General features: G+C 40.6%; 2 protein-coding genes and 1 long non-coding RNA gene across 9 annotated transcripts; 1 reads left to right on the forward strand and 2 right to left on the reverse strand.

Annotated features, from left to right (window-relative positions):
- Positions 1–1,795: 1,795 nt before the first annotated feature.
- On the reverse strand, positions 1,796–15,039 carry rab41 (RAB41, member RAS oncogene family). 5 transcript variants are annotated; one of them, XR_015085768.1, is made up of 9 exons: positions 14,813–15,034; positions 12,651–12,709; positions 11,310–11,363; positions 10,266–10,371; positions 8,824–8,935; positions 6,705–6,798; positions 6,310–6,403; positions 5,096–5,162; positions 4,269–4,347 (listed from the first exon to the last, which is right to left on the reverse strand). XR_015085768.1 is itself a non-coding variant. In XM_086024109.1 (8 exons), exons 1-8 carry the CDS (start codon positions 14,889–14,891, stop codon positions 4,283–4,285), a joined length of 636 nt encoding a protein of 211 aa, XP_085880235.1. In that variant the 5' UTR covers positions 14,892–15,039; the 3' UTR covers positions 1,796–4,282. The 5 variants fall into 5 exon arrangements, 4 of the variants coding, with proteins under 4 accessions (XP_085880235.1, XP_085880234.1, XP_085880233.1 ...); XM_086024109.1 differs by lacking the exons at positions 6,310–6,403; positions 10,266–10,371 and adding an exon at positions 10,896–11,001 and having other exon boundaries at positions 1,796–4,347; positions 14,813–15,039; XM_086024108.1 differs by lacking the exons at positions 6,705–6,798; positions 10,266–10,371 and adding an exon at positions 10,896–11,001 and having other exon boundaries at positions 1,796–4,347; positions 14,813–15,036.
- On the forward strand, positions 13,690–16,808 carry LOC147151337 (uncharacterized). Its single transcript, XR_015085769.1, has 4 exons — positions 13,690–14,483; positions 14,773–15,121; positions 15,300–15,394; positions 15,927–16,808. It is a non-coding gene; the product is annotated as an uncharacterized LOC147151337 (long non-coding RNA).
- On the reverse strand, positions 16,506–22,190 carry arr3b (arrestin 3b, retinal (X-arrestin)). 3 transcript variants are annotated; one of them, XR_015085766.1, is made up of 17 exons: positions 22,090–22,190; positions 21,961–21,991; positions 20,305–20,335; positions 20,135–20,195; positions 20,001–20,045; positions 19,731–19,924; positions 19,589–19,648; positions 19,438–19,514; positions 19,232–19,367; positions 19,066–19,150; positions 18,524–18,596; positions 18,298–18,435; positions 18,051–18,128; positions 17,938–17,961; positions 17,800–17,849; positions 17,551–17,696; positions 16,506–16,704 (listed from the first exon to the last, which is right to left on the reverse strand). XR_015085766.1 is itself a non-coding variant. In XM_086024105.1 (16 exons), exons 2-16 carry the CDS (start codon positions 21,966–21,968, stop codon positions 17,689–17,691), a joined length of 1,068 nt encoding a protein of 355 aa, XP_085880231.1. In that variant the 5' UTR covers positions 21,969–21,991; positions 22,090–22,190; the 3' UTR covers positions 17,184–17,688. The 3 variants fall into 3 exon arrangements, 1 of the variants encoding a protein (XP_085880231.1); XR_015085767.1 differs by having other exon boundaries at positions 22,081–22,134; XM_086024105.1 differs by lacking the exon at positions 16,506–16,704 and having other exon boundaries at positions 17,184–17,696.
- Between the last annotated feature and the right edge of the window lie 276 nt (positions 22,191–22,466).

Genomic DNA, 22,466 nt, shown 5'->3' on the forward strand with positions numbered 1-22,466 from the left:
CATACCAAATACACGCTCGTATCTGCAAATTATGTATAACCTGCGTAAATTCCTGGACGGTTGTGTAGAAAATGGAGCGCACCTTCGCTGCAATACGCGATGTCGTGCTCCGTTTCTACAAAAGGTGCGCTCGATTTGCTTACTCAAATGTCCGAGAATTGTATTGCACGTTAATGTAGTGAAGTCTAAGAAAGCCGAAAACTTCTTTCACTGATTAAGAGACGTAGTTTATTCAATGCTTGAATGTCTTTACTGTGTTTCTTTTTTCTTTGTTTTGTTGCTGTTTGTATGCGGAAATTTGCTACATATATGTATAATTGTATTGTCTGAAATGTTAAAAGCCTGTGCTGTTATAAAATAAAAACTATTAGTAATTTACATTGAATTGATTTCATATGGAATCAAAGTGTGTATACAAAGGCAACATTTCTGGCCACGAAATACCAAAGTATGGTCGCAAAGTCATATATGTCTGTTCTTTTTCTTTTTTTAAACATGAGTGGCCTCTGTCATTGGCACAAAATGCTAATTTATGGCAACGTATTTGGTATAAAGTTTGCACGGAATACTAATAATGAATGGCCACGACGTACGTACTGTTGTTGCTATAGATTGTAGAATATACATACAACATACAAATTAATGATTTAGTATGTGTAATTGTATTTTTGGACATCTGGGTAGATAATCGAGCGCACCATTTCTAGGAACTGTCAGGTGCAGGACGACGTGGTTCTAGCCAAAGTGTGCTCCATATGTTTGGCAAAATTGCGAAATGAGAATCATAGTGAACTCACTCTTTTATGCGCTTGTTGTTTTTCTTTGTAGCCATTTCCCTATATGCCATATCCGAGTCGAGATAGCAGTGTGTAATTTAGTAAATCACAATAATGTAATATACAATACTGAAATAACACATATAACTTGTTTTGCCTTTCGGCTTGCCCCCGGGTGGGGTTTCCCATCAGTCCCTTGCTTTACCTATACTTAAGGAGTCGAATTGAACCCTTTACCAGTTTTTTTAAACACACGTATCAGTAATTCTAATTAAGTACCAAGTGTAATTACTTTTGGCACCTGTGCTTTTTGCTTACTCACTGTAGTCTTTTGCTCAAGTGGCCACACCTTCATGTCATAATAGTGTTACATATAGTGCCCAAGTATACAGTAGTTTCGGTCTATGATTTCTCAATATGTGACACGCATGGACAGTATGTGACGAGCTCCCCATACCTTGAGTGCTGAAACCAAAACATCATGACGAAATCTTAACGTTCCACTGAGTATGAATGGGACTAAAAATATAGAACACTGTTGTCATTCTGACAATACCACAGCTCGTTGTGAAGTTGTTAAAGATCCAGTTAATCAGTATGACAGTGTGGGTACCTGTGTGGTTGCTAACAAACAGCAAAGGTGCATGTCAAAGTATGTGAACCTTTCGAAATGAAATGACTCCTGAATGAAATGGCCTTATTAAAATATGATCCGAATATACAGTCTGCTTCAACTAATATTAACCGTTTTACACTTTCATGTTTATTTGCTTATCGGACACGCTATGTAAAAATTCACAATTCTGGGTGTAAAATTATGAGGCCTTAGGTCTTTGGAGTTATGCCCTCTAAAGTTTGATATTTCCAATAGATGCCACAAGATGGCGGTGAACTTCAACTCCTAACGTTCAATTTAATTAGATACACAGCTGTAATTTCAGGGTTGCAACTGCATGTGTTTTTTGGGGGTACAAAACAATCCATAATTAATAATCAAAAATGAAGCTTCAAGAATACTCTTTGGTGAAATAATCTTTATTGTATTCCATGTGATAGGCCTACACTTGTGTGCCTTCAACTCTCCTTTTTACACACCAGATAGTAATAGTATTCACACAACGTTGCTAAACACGAGTAGACAGCATAGTTCAAGTGGACAGACACGATTCCGAAGAGCACAAAGATGAGTATTAAGTTGTGGCAAGTCATAGAAGAGCTCTAAATCAATTTTTTCCCCTTAAAATGTCGACATATAATTTCAAAACCAGCGACAGCCAAGAAGGACCAATGTGTTAATTTGCGCCATGGCTAAAGAATTGGTTTGTGGTTCACTCTGTGTGTTTGTGTGGCCATTATGGCTTTGACTGTAAACAGTGTTACCATGACAACAAACCGCAAGAAGTACTTTCTAGCTGTACAACAATGCCTTGAAGTGAGAGAGTGAGGATCCCCGGCAGACACGCAAATAAATAAAACAGCTTTTTGACATGCGCCTCAGCATTTGTACTTTTGGTCAAGCAAACAATTTTCATGTGTATGTCCGAGTTACTGAATAAATAATCACATAAAAACAACGGTCCTAGACAAGCAATAATAGCAATACAGCGATACTGCGACTAACGTGGCCTTTTTACAGCGGGAGTGTTAGTAAGCATTTTTTCAATTGAACTCTTTTAGGACGACATGCTCTCGTCGACCGGCTCTAGAAAACAACGACGAGTCGAAGCCACCAACCAGTCAGCCGGCTTCCCCTTTCGTCTATATAACAATATTTGTGGCTTGATTCAGTGCACAACGTTGGTGAACAAAATAAGCAAGGCATCTGTGTCGTCGTCCGTAGAAATCCTGCATGGCGAGCATGCGCTGCGATATAAATGTGATCAACACAACACGGAGGATCGATGGCATGACAGGACTCTTGGAAAGTGTAATCTAGTGAGTAACTAGTCCTCACGTCCTTGTTAGTATGGTAAAAAATATCATATGGGTGCCTACGGGTGTTAAGAGGACAGTTTGGGGTTACACGGGATGGCTTTACTTTGACGAAACCGCTTGGAATCGGGTCTCACGTGATGCACACGTACATAGTGCAGTGTGGTGGAGGGGGCATTGTGGTTTGGAACTGCTTTGACAAAAAAAAATAGTTCCCAAGTTTGTCGATACTTTTTGCAGATATTGAGACTTCTCTATTCTATTTCCTTGATATTCATTTTTAAGGTCCTTGTACTAGTATGCGCTGTCCTCACTAGTAAGACAATTCACCGCACTAGTAAAATGATTTTTACGAGTAATGTTTTTTTTCCCACAACTGCTGTTACTTTTTGGCTTCCCAAATATGCAATTAAAACATACTAGTTAACTACTGTGCTGCCTTACTAGGCCAAACTAGTAGTGTGTGTGACAGGCACTAGTATTCTTCTTAAGCAGGATATTAAATAAATGCTCAAATGACTTTATGGCAAGCTGCTCAACTTTTTATTCAATATGTACCAGCATCCTCTGTCCTTACTAGTTGACTACTAGTACTCCTAATGACTAATGAATTTGTGGTCGTTATCACCTAGTGCTTCACGGCGCAGCACAGTAGTTTACTAGTAATGTTTAGCACCAAAAATTGCACTAGTAGAGGACAAAAACAAGACATAGTTGTTTTATAGAAAGCCATATGAGATACTTCAAAAGGAGGATACTAGTGCGTGACACATGCCTACTAGTTGGGACGAGTAATGTTACTAGTGCAGCACAGTAGATTACTAATAAGTTTTAATAGTGTACAAGTAGGCCAAACATGGCACTAGAGGAAAGAAAAAAACATTACTAGTTAGACAGTCATTCTATTACTGCGTTAAATTATCCTACTAGTGAGTGTCAAGAGTGTACTAGTACAGTACACGGACCTTAAGATGGATATGACAAAGCCTAATCACACGCTGACGCCTCCTGCTGTGTTGTGTTAAAATGCGACAAAAACCTGAAGTGTGAAGTTTGTGTGACAATTAGTAAGATCCTGTCTCTACTTCCTTAAAATACAACATAGAAGTTAAGAAATAAGCAGCCATCTTAGAACTTCTCTATTGCAGATGCCCAAAAAAATTTGAGAACCAAAACTTGTAGAGTCACCTAAACAATCCAAAGCAGTGTTTTACGTGACAACAATGACCAAAAAAAAAAAAAAAAAGAGTCACAGCACGAAGATTCTGAGCTTGTGCGATAACCCAAAAAGCGGTTAGCTAAGTCAGTCGGCGCTTCTATGTATATACTTTAATGCCATGCAAGTCATCAAACTGAAAACGCGCATCGGCTGACGTATCCCTTTGATTTCAACGTGGACTCTGTGTTTGGATTCAGTAACGCACATCCACGCGCTTGCTAACTCTCCAGTGTTTGTTCCCCCGAGTGGCCACTGAGAGACAAGCTGTTGGTGGAGGAGGGGGCGGGGGCTTAGGGTGGGGGTGGGCAGGTGGTGGGTGAGACAGGCTTGATGGGCTGGGTTCGAGTGTCGTGTACTAGCACGAGCAGCTGCTCTCGGTGACAGTCATCTCTGGCTGCTTCTCCAGTTTGATGTCGATCACTGAGGGGAGTTGGAGTTAAGCAATGTCGGTCGGGCATGAGTTTGCAAATTATTAGCTTTGCTATTTCAACTTTGTTTATTTTAACAGATGAAACAATACTTAAAAAGGAAATATACCGGGGGTTCTCAAAATGTTGGGGTCTAGAGAGATTGTTTTTTTTCTCATATTATTAATGCTAATTCAATTTGACAACCATTTTCGAAAAAAAAAAAAGTAAAACGATGGTGACAATTTTTTTTGTAGAACACAATCCAGTGTTTTGTTAAGATGAAATGTTTTGAGGCTACAGCTCTATGTTTCTCAAGGTAAAGTCGTAATATTATATTAAAGTCAAAGTTTAGCTAAGTAGGAAAATCGTATTTTTGAATTCCATAAAAACAAATTCTATCTAATATTCAGAGCTGGGCGTTTTACTAAAAATTAAGCGTTGGCTATTCGTCATCCGTCTGCAGCGTGGGTACCCTTCCGTCGTCCGTCATTTGTCTTTTTTCCCCGGGGAAAAAAAATAGTATCTGTCTATAGGCCAGTCCACCTCTATTTTTAAATGGCCGTCCGTCGGACTCGCCCAGTCCGACTGAACTTTCACTCGCACCCTACAAAATAATACTTACAGCAATTAAACATAACTACGGTGTGTATTTATTGCTGTAATTTCGCAACATAATTTATTGCTAATTATTTTGCGGACCGCCACGATGCAACTCACAGACAGCAGTTTGAGAACCAACTGTCACTTTTGAAGGATACTGTCTTCTTTGCTTTTCTCCGCTGTGCTGTCCATCCCAGGTAATGCAGCCGCAACACGGCGGAACAGCTGCAAAACCAAAGACATCAAAATCAGCCAAGAATGTTTTGAGTCAACGTGCAGATAAAAATATACAACCATAAATAGCACTTTAAACCAAAGATATTCAAAATCTGTAGAAATGTATGAAAGGTTTGTCAGACAATGGGTCAAGTGGTTTACAGAGTTCCATTTGTTGGACAGTGGCGTTATCGAAGTGGCGTAATGTAATGAAAAATCCAGATGTTTACTGGGTAAAAATTATAATGTAAGAATAATAAGGAGACCCATTTTTTAAAGTTAAGTTTTTATGATACTTAGTCGTCATAATAAGAAGAAACTAAGTCATAATTGTGTGATATTAAGTCACAATACACACTTTAGTATCTCAGTATTATGAGATACTATTTCATAATTATAAATTAGTATTTCATAATTTTACTTCGGATGTCATTATGTTATAATTATTTTATGGCTTAGTATCTTCTAATTATAACTTGAAAAAAATATAATTTTTTTTAACGGTGGAAACAGGCTTCCATAGAATAAAGTCATAATTTTTAAAGAAATAAAGTCTTCTTTTTACAATATTTTAGTGAGATGAACAATCATATGTGGATAGTCATATTTTCCCCAAATAGTCACATTATAATAAAGTCAAAGTTTAAAGTCATATTTTAAAAAGTACATTTCAAAATAAACTTCATTCATGTGATATTACACCTTCAAGTCTTGAAAAGGCATCATTATTCTCAAAGAAATAGGATTATCGTCTTGGAACAGCGTACGCCTTTTGTACAAAAAATAAATAAAAATATTTCCGTACTATTACGCCTTTTGTTCTCCTTTATTCAGGCTGGGACGTCAGATTTATGCAATGATACACATAATTTCCGACCTTTGATTAGTCCCAAACTTAGGTAGGGTGAATTAACTGCTTTATGTTGTTTTATCAGAACATCAGTAAACCTTTTTTTTTTTTAATGATCATGCTTGCAAATTATTTTTGGACCCCAATCTATGAACCTTTGACTTAGCGAACAACAAAGTCAACAGTTATGAATTTGTGTATATTACAAGGCGAGTTAGTGAAAAGGGGAGTAAAAAAGGAGAGTGGGAAACTGGAGGGCAAGAATCAGCATAGTTAGTGAGTAGCCAGACAAAGCGGAATCTCTACCTGTTTGACATTGTAGCCAGTCTTTGCGCTGGTTTCAATGAACATGACATTCAGTTCCTTAGCTCTCTGCTCGCCTTCCTCCGTGGTGATCTGTCTGCTCGGGCGGGGGCCACGCGGACCGAGGGGTAGACACGGATAGGGGGAACCATTGCAAAGAAGACAGGCCCGAAAGGAGAGAGCAGAGAAGAAAGAGAAGAACGCTTGCTGAGTCTTTGTTTGAGAGGGAAGAGAGGTTAGTTTGGTTATAACGGACACAGAAAGCGAGAGCGAAGACGACGCTATGCCGGCTTGCAGGAAAATGACTCGTCGCATTGATTAAGCGGCGATCCAGAGAGTGACAACACGGAGGAGTCGCAATGACGGACAACATGGCCGCTTCGCCAGCCGCCACCAACCTGTTTGACGTTATAGCCAGCCTTGGCGCTGGTCTCTATGTACATCACATTGAGCTCTCGAGCTTTCCTCTCTGCCGCCTCAACAGAGACTTGCCTGCCGGCAAAGGTGGCGGTGGGTGGTGGGTGGGGTGTAGGAAGGTGGTGGGTGGGGAGAAGACAAGGTGGAGAATCCAAAAAACACATGCAAACAGACACACACACACACACGCAGAAATGAAATCAAATCAAAATGACAGAATGAAACTGAGGAAATAACACAAATCTGAGGCAAAGAAAAAGACAGTGAACCCCCGTTTATCAAAGGGGTTATGTTCCAGACCCACCCGCGATAAACATGCTATAAACATTTGCGATACAGAGAAACCATGAAAAGATTTTTTTTTTTTGATTTAATAGCAAATTTTCACACTGCACTTGGCTTTCTGAAGGTCGGACGGCGCAAAAAATATTTGGAAGTGGTTGCTAAGCAGCCTAGCAGGAAGTAGCCTGGGGGGCTTTTCCCACTGGTTTGGACGCGAAGTACACGACACGTCTTTTTTGTGTTCCAAGGCTGGGGAGTCATTTATAAATACTTCCTCGATGCCGTTTACTGTACAAGTCAGCCGAGATCTTTTTCGGTTCGCGCTCTGAAATCATCTGCCAACACTTCTCGTATTGGATGCGCCGTCTGACGTCGCAGCAACGCCGCTCCCACATTGAACATTTTTCAATTTGAAGTGCGGTGCCGTGACGACAAATGCCCACTAAGCGCAAGGTTAAATGGTGTTATGTCGTAGCACCGTCACAGAAAATGGGCTCGTCGATAGCACGCTGCTCTCTGCTTAGTGTTTTGCCCCTTCTACACACTTAAGGAAGAAATCAACCCAAACACATTTTTTTCAAGAATATATTCCCAGCAGGCCCACTAGTTGAAACAAAGCATTCTGATTTATATTGCGTTTGTGGAATATGAGTTAAGCAGCCAAATCCACCCGTTTTTAGCCATCTCAGGGGGCGGCCATTTTGTCACTGAAAATCCTGACATGTCATTTTCAGTGACAAAATGGTCGCCCCCAGAGATGGCTAAAAACGGGTGGATCACTTCTGTCGACTGAAAATGACATCACAACTGCTTAGGGCTCAGGTAACGGCCTGGGCCTTGAGCAGTTGTGATGTAATTTTCAGTGACAAAATGGCCGCCCCCAGAGATGGCTAAAAACGGGTGGATCAACTCTTATTCCACAAACGCAATATTTATCAGAATTCCTTGTGGGCTTGCATAGAACATATTCAACAACAACGTTTGGGTTGACTTCCCCTTCAAGCAAAAGTCCACATAAAATACCAACATAAAATACTAAACGCCATAGACATTCCAACAGGAATTAGCATCGATGTTCCAGTAATCACAAACCTTCAAAACAATGCTACTTTAACACACACGGAGCGGCAATACATACAAACAGAGCATACGACAAAATTCACAGGCAAATTTACTCTTTGCACCATGGGAACAACGACTTATGGTAGCTCATTGTGGCACTACACTGAAGGCTCATAACAGACTTGCCTGTATTCTGTAGAAAGCCAATCAAAAACAATATAAAAAATAATTTTAAAAAATCGATATTATACCGCGAGTGCGAAAAATCAACTGCGATATAACAGAGGTTCACTGTAAAACGTACTGAATCATATTCAAAGTGGCAAATTATAAAGACAAAACAAAGACGAATGAGGTGCACTTTCAGGGGGGAAATGTGGGATTCCAGGCTCCAGAAGAGGTTTAACAAAAACAAACGACAGTGGAAACCTCCGGGAATGAACGTTCCGAGGTTTCTACTTTTTCTTTGGCTGTTTGAGGTTTTATTTGCAGTGCTTGTTCTGAAACATGGACCAGCCTCAATGTGTCGTGTTAAAAGAAGAATTCAAGTTTTACTTTTTTTTAGTGGAACTTCATAGTAGACCAGTATTCCTCCCTTATGGGGGAAAACTGTCTTCAAATGTGAACAAAATGGAAGTTGACCAGCTTCCTGGAACGAATCGTGCTTGATCGGAGGTTCCATTGTATTTTACCACATTGTGTAAAATAATAATGGCCAACACCAATGCCATCCACACATCCAACACAAGGTCAAACCTTTTGTCTGCCAGGTCTGTCTTGTTCCCAACGAGCATGATAATGACATCACTGCCTCTCTCTGTCCGTACATCATCGATCCACTTTGAGGTTTGTTGGAAGGAGTTGAGATCTGAAAGTAAAAGGAAATGACGAACGTCAGAGCACACAGACAAGCTACATGTAGACCTCTAAACATTTTGAAGCTACTTTGAAGCAAGTATTAGTTTCACGTACGTCCGATTGGCTACTTGTGTTAGTAAGCAAAAGTATTAAGAGTTGGAAAATGGAAATGCAATTTCTGAGGAATTCCAAGTGACAATACTTACACCCAGTGGACACAACATTAGGTACACCAGCAACATCGATACGAGAGCTTTGTGAGAGGTGCTCATATAACAATGTCTATCAATGTAGTAGTATTTTTTTTTTATTTGTGGAGAACTGTACTGGTTGTAATATTTTGGCTACTACTTGATTTAGATGCACTATCACAAAAATAAGCATATTGTTAAATGAATCTGATGAAAAGGCAGCATTATTAGACAGTTTCCAGAATTGTTGATACAGCTCTTGAACTGGATTCCGCCAAAGTGAAAAGAAACACCATTCACGTAAAAATAAAAAAAATGGACATAAGTGTTTTTCACAGGACAGCGACGATATACAACAATATGCTGTATACACACAATATAATATGTACTAGGGATGCTACGATCGATCGGGCACCGATCATGATCGGCCGATTTTTGTGAAAAGTTACGTGATCGGAATATGGACAACAGACCCACTATATCATTTTATAATTCACAAAAAGATGAACAGAGACTTTTTTCTCTTTGACAAATGCACAAGATAGTTTGTCTATGCACAAGACAATAAAGTTCCTGAGTCGTTCCAATTCAGGAACTCATTGAATAGTTTATTCAAGTGAAGCCTACATGTGACTATTTTTTCTACTTTGATCATACTCTGAACCATGCAATGTTTAGGTGGCATGTTATTCATTTGACTTTTTGCACAATTAAGTCTTTTGAAACTGCCGATTATTTTGCTCTGTTAAAAACGGTGTTACTAACAGCTGGTAAATTTAAGTTTTTCAGTTATCTTTGTGACTGAGTAATTGTTGTGTTGTGCCAGTTTTGTATTTCTTCATGCTTTTGAAAATATATATAGATTTATATCAAAATTACGGCAATAATATGGCTGGGTTTTTTTTTCAGATAATATTGCAGCCTCCACAGGTCAGTCTTGGTACTGTCACAACATGGTCATTTGTGTGTGGTGTACTGTATTGTTCCTCTAGAATGTGCCACACACTAAAATAGTGGGCGGAACCCACATGTAAAGATGTTAAAAATGGCTATGCAGCTATCCCACTTTAGATTGCGCAGGTGTAACTAATGTAACTCCAACATCCCTCGGCACCTAAAAGGGAATGTTAGTGAACAGCCCTGACTCACTGGTGATGTCATACACAACCACAGCAATGGTAGAGTCACGGATGTAGCTGGGAATTAGGCTACGAAAGCGCTCCTGTCCAGCAGTGTCCCAAAGTTGGAGTCGGACCTGCGGGGTTGGAACCATAGGGGAGGGAGAATGGAGATAAAGAGGGAGGGAAAAAGCAGAATAAGAAAGGGGAGCTAGGAATAGAAGACTAACTGCAAGCCAAGCTGTTTTTTAATAAAGGAATGTGTGGGGGGTGGGGGGGGGGAACATTGAAATGATGAAGTGGAGGTGAGCAGCTTAATGCAAGAAAAGAAAAAAAAAAAAAAAGAGGCCCTGCTGAATCATTCTTGAGTCACATCCCATTCAGAGGATTTCCGCCCACAAGGAGACATCGGAAGAAATGTTGAGTGATTCATTCCATCAGCCTCTTAGATTGAATGCAGCCGCTCATCAACAGCATGTGAAGAGCGTGGACACCCCACTGGGCACCGCTGGTGAAGGGCTTTGCAGCCATGCCGGGAGACGCTCTCACCGTGGCGTCCAGTGGGGGTTCCACACCACCAAACGCTCTTGCATCGTATGCCCTTGCACGCGGTACTGTACAAGCAAAGGACGAGGAAGCGAGGCAAGGCCGTGATACCTACTGGCTATGTCATAAACCACAACTGCGGCGGCCGAGTCTCGGATGTAACTCGGGATGAGGCTGCGGAAACGCTCCTGTCCCGCCGTGTCCCAGAGCTGCAGCCGAATCTTTAGCCGCCCATGACACATATGCGCACGCGTGGGGAACAGGCGGGATTTCGTGACCCAGACAGAGGATGGAAGAAACAGCAAAAAAAAAAAAAAAACAAACAAAAAAAAAAAACAAAGCAAAAAAAAGGGAACTGAAAATATGATCATGACTGATAAAACGAATGATGACACTGAAGGATTAGGTCAAAAAAAAATGTGGAAATGGTGGGTGTTATACATAAGTCAAAGCATGCTTTAAGCATTCTAACATAGTTGAATAATCATATTGTGGAAATGGCAAAAAAATGAAGGATAATATGGCTTACCGTACGATCTTCGAGGTACATGGTTTTTGACAAAAAGTCAATGCCAATTGTTGCCTGCAAAACAATCACTGCATGAAAACGCTGACATCACAGCAATAGGAGGCAACACGTGATATATAAACGTAATTTAATAAAACCTGATACGTCATAATCTGTGCATTATTTAATATTTCCATTCTTTTTAGTTGGCAATCCAAAATTATTAACACTAATTTTATGCACGGATCCAAAATACCAAATAAAAAATAAAAAAAAGGTCACAAGAGCGAGTTTCATTTTAAAAGGCAATTGGCGGTGTTTACATGACATGGAGGTTTGGTCAAGAGCACAAGTAAAGATGTTAGCTTGTTGTTAGCTTGTTCACCATTACGACCAGTCAACCAAGACATAATTGAGAGGATAAATTAAGTTTTCTGAATCAGAATTACTGTGTAATATGGCACACAATACTTGAAAAAAAGTCTGAAATTTTTCCACAAGTCTACAGGTCAAATTGTGGTCGAGTCGCGTGTCCTTTATATGATACATAACTATCCATGTTATAATGAGGCTGACGGATTGTGATTGTCTGACAGGTCATGCAACTAAAACAGATTAAATCAAATCAAATTCGGTCCTATCGCCAAATTTTGATCCGGCCTCAATCTTAATTCTATCATTTTTGTTTGTTTTGTATTGACAACTAACACAATATTCAGTGCTCCAGCCCACTTGTGGCCCCTGTGAGGATAAGAAGTATAGAAGATACAAGGGTAGAAAACAAAATCATCCATCGCTTTTGTTTTTTGATTTTCAATTGCCAATTGAAAATGAAACAAACAAATAATACACGGACGGCTCTTCCACTGGAACACATGCAATCAGCGGCCCTTTTGCTCCTGCAGCTCAGCTCCATTGAGACCACTTTTACACCGCCTTGTAAAAGCTTTTTATGCGTCGCCGCGCTGTATAAATGGCACGTCTACCCGGCAATCGTTTGCCTGCGGAGGTCGCATCAGCGTCGTACCAGAGGAGGGACGACGTGTTCGAGTATTGCCGCAATTATCGCTGTCCGACAAGTACCTTAGCACGATGCGGATGTGTGTTGTGCATTTTCATTGGCTTTTTTCGGTAAAACGCTCTGATAGAACGAGCTGCCTCAACACAGGGTGTACGTGAAGAAGACTAGACAGCAAGTTGAGGGACTCCAGCATCACCACAGCACTTATCACGCTATCAAAAATAGTGCTTTGCTTTATTTGAAACGTGTCCGACAATGTATGTACGTTCGCAATTGCAATGGGAACGTGTGTATCAAAATCATATTGTCTTTGGCTGTATTCAGCCGCTGCTCGTATTTACCTGATAGGTGTTGTCAAAGCTGTCATACATAAACCTGGTGATGAGCGAGGTCTTTCCCACTGTAATAAAGACGCAAGAGTTCAAGCATCGTCATCGCAATTACAAAGAAACACACACCAAGTATGTCTGACATGCATAGATGGGAGTAGTAGAAAAGTTGTTACTACCAAGACAGTTTTACTACTACTGCGCTGAATTGTCTTACTAGTGACGACAAAGAGCATGCTAGTCCATGGCTATCAAGGATCTTGAATAAATGCTCCGGCTATTTATTTGATATCCTTAATAAGGAGGCTACTAGTGAGTGACCCATGCCTACTAGTTGGGCCATGTAATGTTACTAGTGTGGCAGTGTAGTTTAGCTTAATATCAATCAAGGATAACAAATAAATGATCAAACAGCTTTCTATATAGCTAACTGACAACATACAACAGCCATACCACTAAGACAACCACATATTACCAGTACTAGTGAGGCAAAACTGTGCACTGGTTGACAACTGGCTGCTAATAGAACTACTAGTGACATTCCATAAACATCTTAACACTCCACTAGTAGTACGCAGACAAGTGTGCAACTGATGCACAGATAGGCAGAACAATGAAAAGGTCAATAGCAGCAATTGTCTTCTACTAGTGACATTTTTTTTTCCAACCACTGACTTCCACTTCTGCATGACATTTCTGTGCACTAGTGGAACGGCGAGGGCACACCAGAAGCAACATGTTACTAGTGAAGAAAATGTGTGCACTTGTTGACACTTGTGTGCTACTAGTACTACTCATCAAGCACTGGATGTAAACTACTCAAATTTGATAATGCCACTAGTAGTACTAGTCACATGCAGTTGCCAACTAGTGCACAGTTTTGCCAAGTTAGTGTAGTTACCTTACTGCAGCAGTATGCCCAAGTTGTTGTTGCAGAAATGGCAGTATGCAAATAACCTTCCTAGCAAGACACAGCTGATCTACTACTGGGTTGATATGTTGAATAATTGTTCAAATGGCTTATTTATTTTACACCCTTGATATGAGGGCTACTAAGGTGTGGCATGTCTAGTAGTTGGGCCAAGTAGTGCTACTAGTGCAGCCTCGTAGTTTACTAGTAAGGTTTGTGCACTAGTCGGGCAAAAGTGGCACTAGTAGTGGAAACGTCACTAGTTAGGCACAGTAGTTCTACTTATGCACTGAATTGTCTACTAGTGAAGGCAAAGAGGCTACTACTATATGGCTGTCAAAGTCGATATCAACGACTTTGAATGAACGCTCAATCGGCTTTTCATGGGACACTGAAGTGATTCACTGTTGTGAACTGTCGAGCCCACACGCTGAGCTGGCAATATGGGTGGAGCCACTAAAATGGACGAAAAAAGACATCTAAATTGTCGCCAAAATTCTTTAATAGCACGATTGCTTTGTGTTTCGAGCCTGGTAAATAAACACAGCGTATTACCACGTACGCACAATCAATTTATTCTAGACTATATTGTCCAGCGGCGTGAAAATGTCGAGGAAGGCCGATCCTAACGTCGACTGGCCGACGTGGCTAAGCAAGGTCCAGCTGTAAAAGGAGCTAACAACTCGAGATGTTTTACGCGGTTCATTGCCTCGATACAATATTGTCTCAGTATTCCGTCTCTAATATTACGGTGTCGATTTAGTATCTTGAGTGTCAATAAAAGATAATTCCAGCTAAAAATGTACAGCTCGCTCGCTTAGCAGAAAGTCAACAGCTACTAGCTACTGTTCGCTAACCTTTCACATTCATTGATGTCAAGGTGCGAATGAATCACACGCCCCAAGACTTTTAATGCCCTCATCACTCATTTGAAGGTAAGGCATTTTTTTATTCGTACCATTGTTAGGTAATAACAGTTGAGATCACATTTGACTCAAACTTGAGAGGCGACTCAGTAGCTTTGCGTACCCGATGACATCATCACAATTCGAGATGGACTAAAAATCGCAAAATGTCCACACTGCTCTCTTCTTGAAAACAATAAACGCACGAATGTGGTGTTGTTGCCATGAATGACAACTGCTCATTTTCTCTCATTGGGCCGCATGCTAACTTCACCAGCTAGTTAGCCGGTTGCTAACACGATTCTCCTCCATATCCCAGATGCCGATCGCCAACTCCGGCAAACGACGTCCAAACTCACCGCTCTGCTCGCCCAGGAACACGAGCTTAAACTTCCGTAGAGGGTTGCCGAACTCCCCGCCGCCGGTTGTGGTCGACATTTTGGCCCAAACCAAATACGAAGTAGCTAACTAGCCGGCTTTGGGTTGTGATGTGATGTCTAGACTGGAGAGAGGAGAGCAGTTACGGCACAGCAGTGGATCGTCATCCCCCCCCAACTACAGCCCTCTGCTTTTTTTTTTTTTTTTTAAAACTCCTCCATGCGAACAAAAGTGAAACAGCGCGACCACGAGGCTTTGGAGAAAAATGAGCAGCACTTTTCCTACCCGCTGTATGTAGCTGGCAAAATGCATGTGTGATGGACTCTCGTGCTATAAAAACAGTAAAAGTACCGTAAAAACAATTGTCTTTGTGTTTTAGGTAACTCCGTGTAGATCATTATTGTGCTATCATTAGCATTATTTCATTCAGTGGTTACTATTAACAGTGGTTAATTATTTATTTTACAGACAGCGTGATGGCTGGCTGATTGGAGAGATGGAGAGATACATGGACTGACCGACTCATGAAAGGGCCGATAAATAGATCATAAATAGATCATTAGGTAGGTGTAAGATGACCATTTTGGGAACTGGGGGGAAATCACATGTGGTTATTTTGTTGTTAGCTTCAAACCCTTGTTGTTGGCTTAGGATCAGGGAAGTTTTTGATATGCATTGAGAAATGTAGTAAGAAAAATGAAATAGCTTAAGAGAACGTATTTGGCATGTGTGGTCATATTTTGTCCATATTTAAAATTGTATTTTTTATCCTTGCCCTTCTGCAATACACATCGTTTGGTCATATGTGGCCCCCCAGTAGCACTGATGAAAAATGGTGGCCCCCTCCTGCATTTAAGTTGCCCATCCCTGAGCTAGAAAGATAGATGGATAGATTTGTCATTTGTCAGAAAGTTGAGACATTGTATTGTTTTGAAATGTTACTATAAAGAGGGACTTTGCATCAATCCTCTACCCCCCCATAACACTTTTTGTTATAACTTCCATTATAAACCTAAAAGTAGCACATTAGTAGAACGATCTGTGAAAAAAAAATCCTCTCTGGCCTCATTGTATGCCTCTAATTTATGTTTTTAGAAACCACAGCACCCAAAGAGGAACAATCAAGAGAACAGGGAAGTACAGCCACAATCAAATCTTGCTAACAGGTTTTACAATGCATATGCTTTCAGTGTTTAACTTATTTTTGCACTTGTATACTAAAACCTATTTAGGCAAATTTAATCTGTGCATCCATCAAAACTCACTGCAGCGCTCTGTAACTTTCTCACTCACTGACATATTTTTATAAATGGGCAGATAAAAATATCCATGGTTGATTATTTTTATGCTTGATTGGTTGGCAGGCACTCCATAGACCCAACTATTTGCGTACAATGATGTCAATTTTCCCAAAGCGAATGCCCTTCAAGAAAAGTAAGTGTGTAGATACCAGAAAACAGGCAGCAAGGTTTGTAACGGGGAAACTTTTTTTTTTTTTTTTAATTTTCGACCATTATCTCAAAAGAAAAACAGTCGCTCATTCATTTCCACATTAACATTCCCTCATCATATTTGTCACTACGCATTCTAGTGCTAAAGAGCATCTTTGGCAGTCGCACCAATTTGAAAGAAAAGTTTACATTCTATACTAAGGAGACATTAACAGAATCAAAGCAACATTGAGTGTGTTTATTTCTTTGCCAAGCTATCAAATGTCACACAGATGAATACCTCTAGGAATATATTGTATGTGTGTGCACAGGAAGTGAGGGCACAGCGTCGTTTGTCATTCACTGTCGTCGAGTTCCATTGTTCTTCCGCTGTCTATATCAGGGTGACTTATTCGTCCATTGGCTCGATGGCGATGTCCGTTCTGTGATCACAACGTGGGAATTAAGGCTTTTTGGAATCCACACACTGTACTATACGGTACTCTAATTGTTAATCTGTCTATACATTAAATTTGTTGACACAGTGCCTGTGTTGTTACGTAGTAATTTGTTTCGCTTTCTACAAATTCAACTCTTGAATCTGTGGGTATTTTAACACAGTAGGTGCAGCAACATATGTAGACAGACAATATAAGGAATATCATAAGTTAATTTTTTTTTTTTTATTATCCTTTTTCAAATAAAAAAGTAATTTTACTGCAGTTTACTGAGTCACTTGTGAAACTCTTCTTTGCTTGTGTCTGTATTATACTCCCACTCGGTGGCCAAAACATGCGCACCAGAAGGGGCACAATGTGGAGCTGGAATGGAAAAATGCCATTCAGATTCATTTTAAAGGGGAAAGGTGGTTTGAGTGTTTTGAGTTACAAGCATCAAATGAATTAAACTTGTAAGCCAGGGATGATAGAAATTGTGTTTATTACATAAACCTGATGACCAAATGAGACTTATTTTTCTACACTTGTACGACCATCAACAATGGCATTTACTGTTGTGCTGTGCTTCGCAAAACGCCTTTGTCAACTGCCTCGAATGTTGGGACTGCGTTACTCTTTTGTGTTGTGTTTTAATCAACAGTAGTATATTTATTTTTGGACTCGTATGATCGTTAAAAACATTAGCTTGGATGGACGTATTGCTAGCTAGCTAGCTAGCTTGAATATCTAACCCCGAGTGTTGTGCTGTTGTTGCACTGACTATAAACAGATAGATAGAAAATGGCATAATTGGCACTGTAGCAGAATGCACTGCACCTTTGAGGACCTCACCTGAACTAAAGAGGACTTTAGTCCAATTGGCTGTGGTTCACAAAATGCACAAACACACAAAAGAAAAAAAGGTATCAAACAACACATCGCGAGCATCACAATACCACGTGGACGTGGTTGCCTTCAGCCGGGGTTAACTTACACTTCTGCCATACGCAGCATTGGAGGTAAAAAGAAAAAGAGTAAATCAATGAAATGTGACGTGTGTGTGTTTCAATGAGTAAATTGTGAGGATGAAACTTAGCTCACCTGCTGGCTTTGGGGACATCAGCGTCAAAGGGAGCTCCACCGTGACATCACTAGAAAACAAGTCATGTACATTAGTAAAAATGCATATGTAAACATTGATGTTCAGAAATGAAGCTAGAGTTATATAAGTATATATACCTCGATGTCAGGCCACCCAGCAGGCTTTTGTGGAGACAAACAATCAAATAAACTCTTAATTTTCATTCATTTAAAACTGTAATCAATTTACATGACAAACAGTAAAACCTTACCCTCCTCCAGACACCATAAGGTTAACTTTGACTTTGTAGGATATGAGAATTCCTTGCATCTCCTTATTGTCATGACTCCTGCGGGAAGACAGAAATAGCTGACCTTTTACACCCTGAGGATTTGCTCTTAAGACCCGATAAGTGGATGACAACGTGGCGTTGTATCACCGCCACCCAATAAGAGGATGAAAAGACAGTCCTGAGCTCAGCGTAAGCCTTCGGCCCAAAGCTCTGTGATGTGGCTTACAAGGTAGTGGACGCCAAGTTTGTGTCCGTTTCTTTTAGCCGCCCGTCCACTGACAGCCCTCGCTTCTCTTTGTTGTTGGCCAGCAGCGGGGTCACTTGGAAGGATTTCTCAAATGTGGAGTTAGCGTTAATTGTCTCCCTGTGTGTTAAGAAGTGGAGTACAGTCTTAGATGATAGAAGAATATTTTCATTTTAATGCGTGACGGGGTTGTGTGAACAAGCGTTACCCAAAGTCTTCTATGCAGACAGGCTTTGTGTAAGTGTCAGAAGAATACAGCACCACATTTGTCAGCTGCTCGACTAAAAGGAAAAAAAACACGTTTATTAGCGTGCACTGCACCTGGGCTTTCTTGCTTTTCCTTAAAAAAATCAAATTCAATGTTATTTAACCGTCATTTAGGCAGGTAAGGCAATCGAGAACAGATTAGCATTTGCAATGCCGACCTGGATGCAAAAATAATGCATGTGATGTAATTGCATATTCACTTAATACGTAAGTGCAGTGATCATGTACGGTACCTCTCAACTTTATCAACGATGATATTGGAATACATGAGCTAAGTTTCAATATTTGTGACAGCGTGCTCTAGTCGTTTGTGGTAGAAAATTGAAAGGATTGACCAAAAGCAATGTGGACCTTTGGAACAAAAAGGTTAATAAAACTGCTGGAGCGGCGAGTGCGGGTGGCGGTATGCATGGTGAGCAGAGAGCGAGATTGACTGGGCTCTGACCAATGCGTGTTTAGGCTTAACAAATGACTTCTCCTCACCTATGACTTGGATTTTCTTCACAATTTTAGCGGTTTCATTGTTGATTTTTACGTTGACAGTGATGGGATCTCCGTGGTAGTAGACCTGCAAACAGGGACACGACCCGATTCTTTTACACCCCTGACTGAATTATCAGGTTCCGATGTTAAAACGATTTGCAATCACCTCTTTGTCAAGGGAGGCTTCCATGTGAATGGGTTTGTCCGACATCATGAACTGCTTGGTGATATCCGCCTTCGGTCCGCCGCTGTTTTTGGTCGGCGCAAACTGGATTTTTCGAATCATCAGGCGACAAGTGTCCCTACGGCAGACATGTTTACCTTTAACTTAACACAACGCTGTCCTGATGGGGCAACACTGGGCATACGTACTTCTTCTCAATGGTTTCGTTCACACTGTTTGCTTCGTTGGCAATGTAGGCTTTGACCTCAAAGTCCACCCCGCAAGCCTGCAGAGGGAGGAAGCGGGAGTGAAGTTTAAAGCGGGGAACAGCCGTGAAAACCAAGACGTCAACTGCAGTACCTTGCCGTTGTCATTCGGCCCTGGTTGTAAGGCAACTGAGCAGGGGAGGTTTGTTGGCATCTGAAACCAGGAGGACATGTCAAGATGATGAAGAACTGACATTGTGATTGTAGGCTTAAAAGAGTGGAAGATGCTCCCCAACCTGGAAGGCGAAGGGACACCCTTGCTCTCCGACTTTCTTCAGGAGGGATTCCTGCATTGGCGATTTTGTTGCATTGCCATCTGTGGGCGGGTACACCTGGACGTAATTTATCCAGATGTCTTTCCTGCAGGACATGCCCATCACGTCCAAATCTTCACTTCCGTAGCGGAAGGCACAAGCGAGGTATACGAAAACTGCAAAAGAGACGCCCGCAATCTAGAGCGCTGGTTCTGGCGAACAACGCAAGTGCGACCAGTGATGATGAAGTACCTTTTTTGCCATTGAGTCCAGAGGGATCCACTTTAACAACTCCATCTGGGATTGAGAGAGGATCAACTGACATTCGACTTCATGCAGGCAAAATGACACAGTACGTGCGAGGGAAGCTGAACTTTGACACCCACCAACCACTTCCACCGAATCCACATTGTCCACAAAGTCTCTTTTCCCCAAGTACAAAGCAATCTGAGGGGAAATGGAAAAGCGGGTTATTTTAAGGAGCTGGAAAAGCGCAACGGCACTCCTCCTATCCCCATGAGTGCTCAGTAATAACTATCTGACAGAGGCCACTTACATGTCCGTTGCCGCTGGTCTTCTTGAAAACTCTGGAGCGGAGGGAAACCGACTTTTAATCAAACACACGTTGACAAAGACCAACGTAATCCTTTAAATCATTTTGTCTGATATCATTATGAAGAGCTGTCCTATTTCAATGAAAGTTGAACGGGCAGTTTAAAAAAATTATCCACCAGTATCACCCTACTATTACCGTACATACCTGTCAACCTCAGCCAATTCCTTATTAATGATTGCAATTCCCATTATTAAGCGATAATAAACCTTACAAACACAACGCGGCACCTATTTACTCACAGCAAGACAGACTATGTAGAATAAGAACAAAGACAATTTGTGTAAACAAGTTTATTTTATTGACCAAATAAACAACACAATTCTTTCAGCATCTTTCTTAGTTCTTTCCCCACTTTCAGTAAATTTAGTGCTGCTTATTATACGCAGCAGTGCAGGATTTGGCAGACTTCATCTGTTCTACAGATGGTTTTACTCTGGAACATACTACCGCGACAATATCGCCAATCGACGTTGTCGTCTGCTACCAGTGACCGAGACGATCCGGGTTAGAGCCGAAATACGCCAGACGAGATCGGTCTAACAAAAAAAAATTTTTTTCCCCGTACAAAAATTGTTATACGGCGCACACAATTTGAAATGATCAAAAAGCGTATAAAATACGGGAGAAACGTATAAGTTGACAGGTATGCTATTAAGACTACGACTTAACCTTACAAGACAGTGAAGCAAACACTTAATCCTCCGAGCTCTTCTGTCTGTTGTGTGCCGTTTAATCTAGTTAAAACCTTTCCCGCTGTATCGTAAACATGCCCGGTGAGATCAATCAAACTGCCACAATCTGTCGCAATCAGGATTTTTCCTTATATGAGAGCATTTAGGTGTTAGACACAGAGAAAGTGTTTAATCGTCGAACAAATCCGCTTGTTTTTCCGAAGGCATTTCTGATTCGATTCCCGCATCATTTCTGTAACATCCATGAGTCGACATGCTGATTTGGTGATTTGAAAACTGATCTTGGATGAAACCTACTTGGTTGGTTTTCAAGTCTTTTAAAATGTATTTCGGTGTAAAGTGGCCATTTCCAATTTACCATTTATGGTTCTTTTTAGGATAGGAAAAAAATTCGATTTGAATCGGAAAATCATTTGTGCTTTGACAAACCGAATCAAATCATTCCATTTGAAAATCATTGCATCATTGAATTGTATTACACCTCATGCATCGAGATATATAAATTGAATCGTCAAGTATAAACAGGTTTGATGTTACTGATGATTTGCTGTTTCTTTGATTTTAATGAACTTGGATACTTTGGCCTTTGGACAGCTTTTATACGTTCTTGCATATTAATAAACATGACAAAAGCTACAGCCACACCATATTGAATGGAATTATGAATCTCACTGATATTTTAAAATAGTTACATCCTCGAATCTTATTGTACCCCATGTATCGAGAATCGTATTGAATTGTTTTTTTTTTTGTGGCAATATATATCCACCCCTAATTCGGTCCTTTAATTAAAGAGAAACCATCATTAAACCTGGTAAGAGGCTGGTTAAAATGTCAAACAATGCAATGTATTTCAAAACATATTCATGACCATGTATACATAGACAATGATCAAAACACTTACTTTGCCATGTTGAAGGTGAAAAAAAAGCAGTCTGCACATGGAAAATAAAATACACAAGTCAAATATCATTCTCTCCCACATCATGACATTTAATTAACATTTCCTCATAAAGAGAAGCACCTCACTCACCGCCGTCAGACTTCTCTGTAGTTGTGTCTGTGTGCAGTGAGTCGGTCCCTCCTCGCCCGTCGCCTTTATAGTTTGACCTCTGACCTCTCGTCGGCTTAAACCAGTGTTTTAAAGGAGGTTGTTTTCTAAATCTGATTAATTGATTACAACACTGCGCTTTTGGTGCTCGCAGGGTATAAATATAATTTACGAGTTACAGTAGGTGACTTCCAACGAAAAAGCTCAGGGCCTTCCCTTTGGTGAACAGCCACGTCCTCTTCTTAAGATATGTTGGTTAACCCGGTTATGGCTGGGATTTTCTGCAGCTTAATTGTGCTGCCCAGTTCCATGGCACACATCTGAAATGATACCGTTTGTATTTCTTGATGTAGGAATAA

The sequence above is a fragment of the Filicampus tigris genome, chromosome 2 (genome assembly GCF_054856515.1).
Source record: "Filicampus tigris isolate MCC_2025a chromosome 2, RoL_Ftig_1.0, whole genome shotgun sequence".
NCBI lineage: Eukaryota > Metazoa > Chordata > Actinopteri > Syngnathiformes > Syngnathidae > Filicampus > Filicampus tigris.

What these genes read in the sequence shown, in the direction of transcription:
- arr3b (XM_086024105.1), bottom strand. An exon ending in AGACCAGCGGCAACGGACAT is followed by an intron (nt 20,196 to 20,304) that starts GTAAGTGGCCTC and finishes ATTTCCCCTCAG; the next exon opens with ATTGCTTTGTACTTGGGGAA. An exon ending in GTCTGCATAGAAGACTTTGG is followed by an intron (nt 18,436 to 18,523) that starts GTAACGCTTGTT and finishes CTTAACACACAG; the next exon opens with GGAGACAATTAACGCTAACT.
- rab41 (XM_086024109.1), bottom strand. Translation starts at nt 14,891, where the DNA reads ATGTCGACCACAACCGGCGGCGGGGAGTTCGGCAACCCTCTACGGAAG. An exon ending in TGTGGTTTATGACATAGCCA is followed by an intron (nt 8,936 to 10,895) that starts GTAGGTATCACG and finishes TTTTACTTTCAG; the next exon opens with ATCTCAACTCCTTCCAACAA. An exon ending in GGAGAAAAGCAAAGAAGACA is followed by an intron (nt 4,348 to 5,095) that starts GTATCCTTCAAA and finishes AACTCCCCTCAG; the next exon opens with TGATCGACATCAAACTGGAG.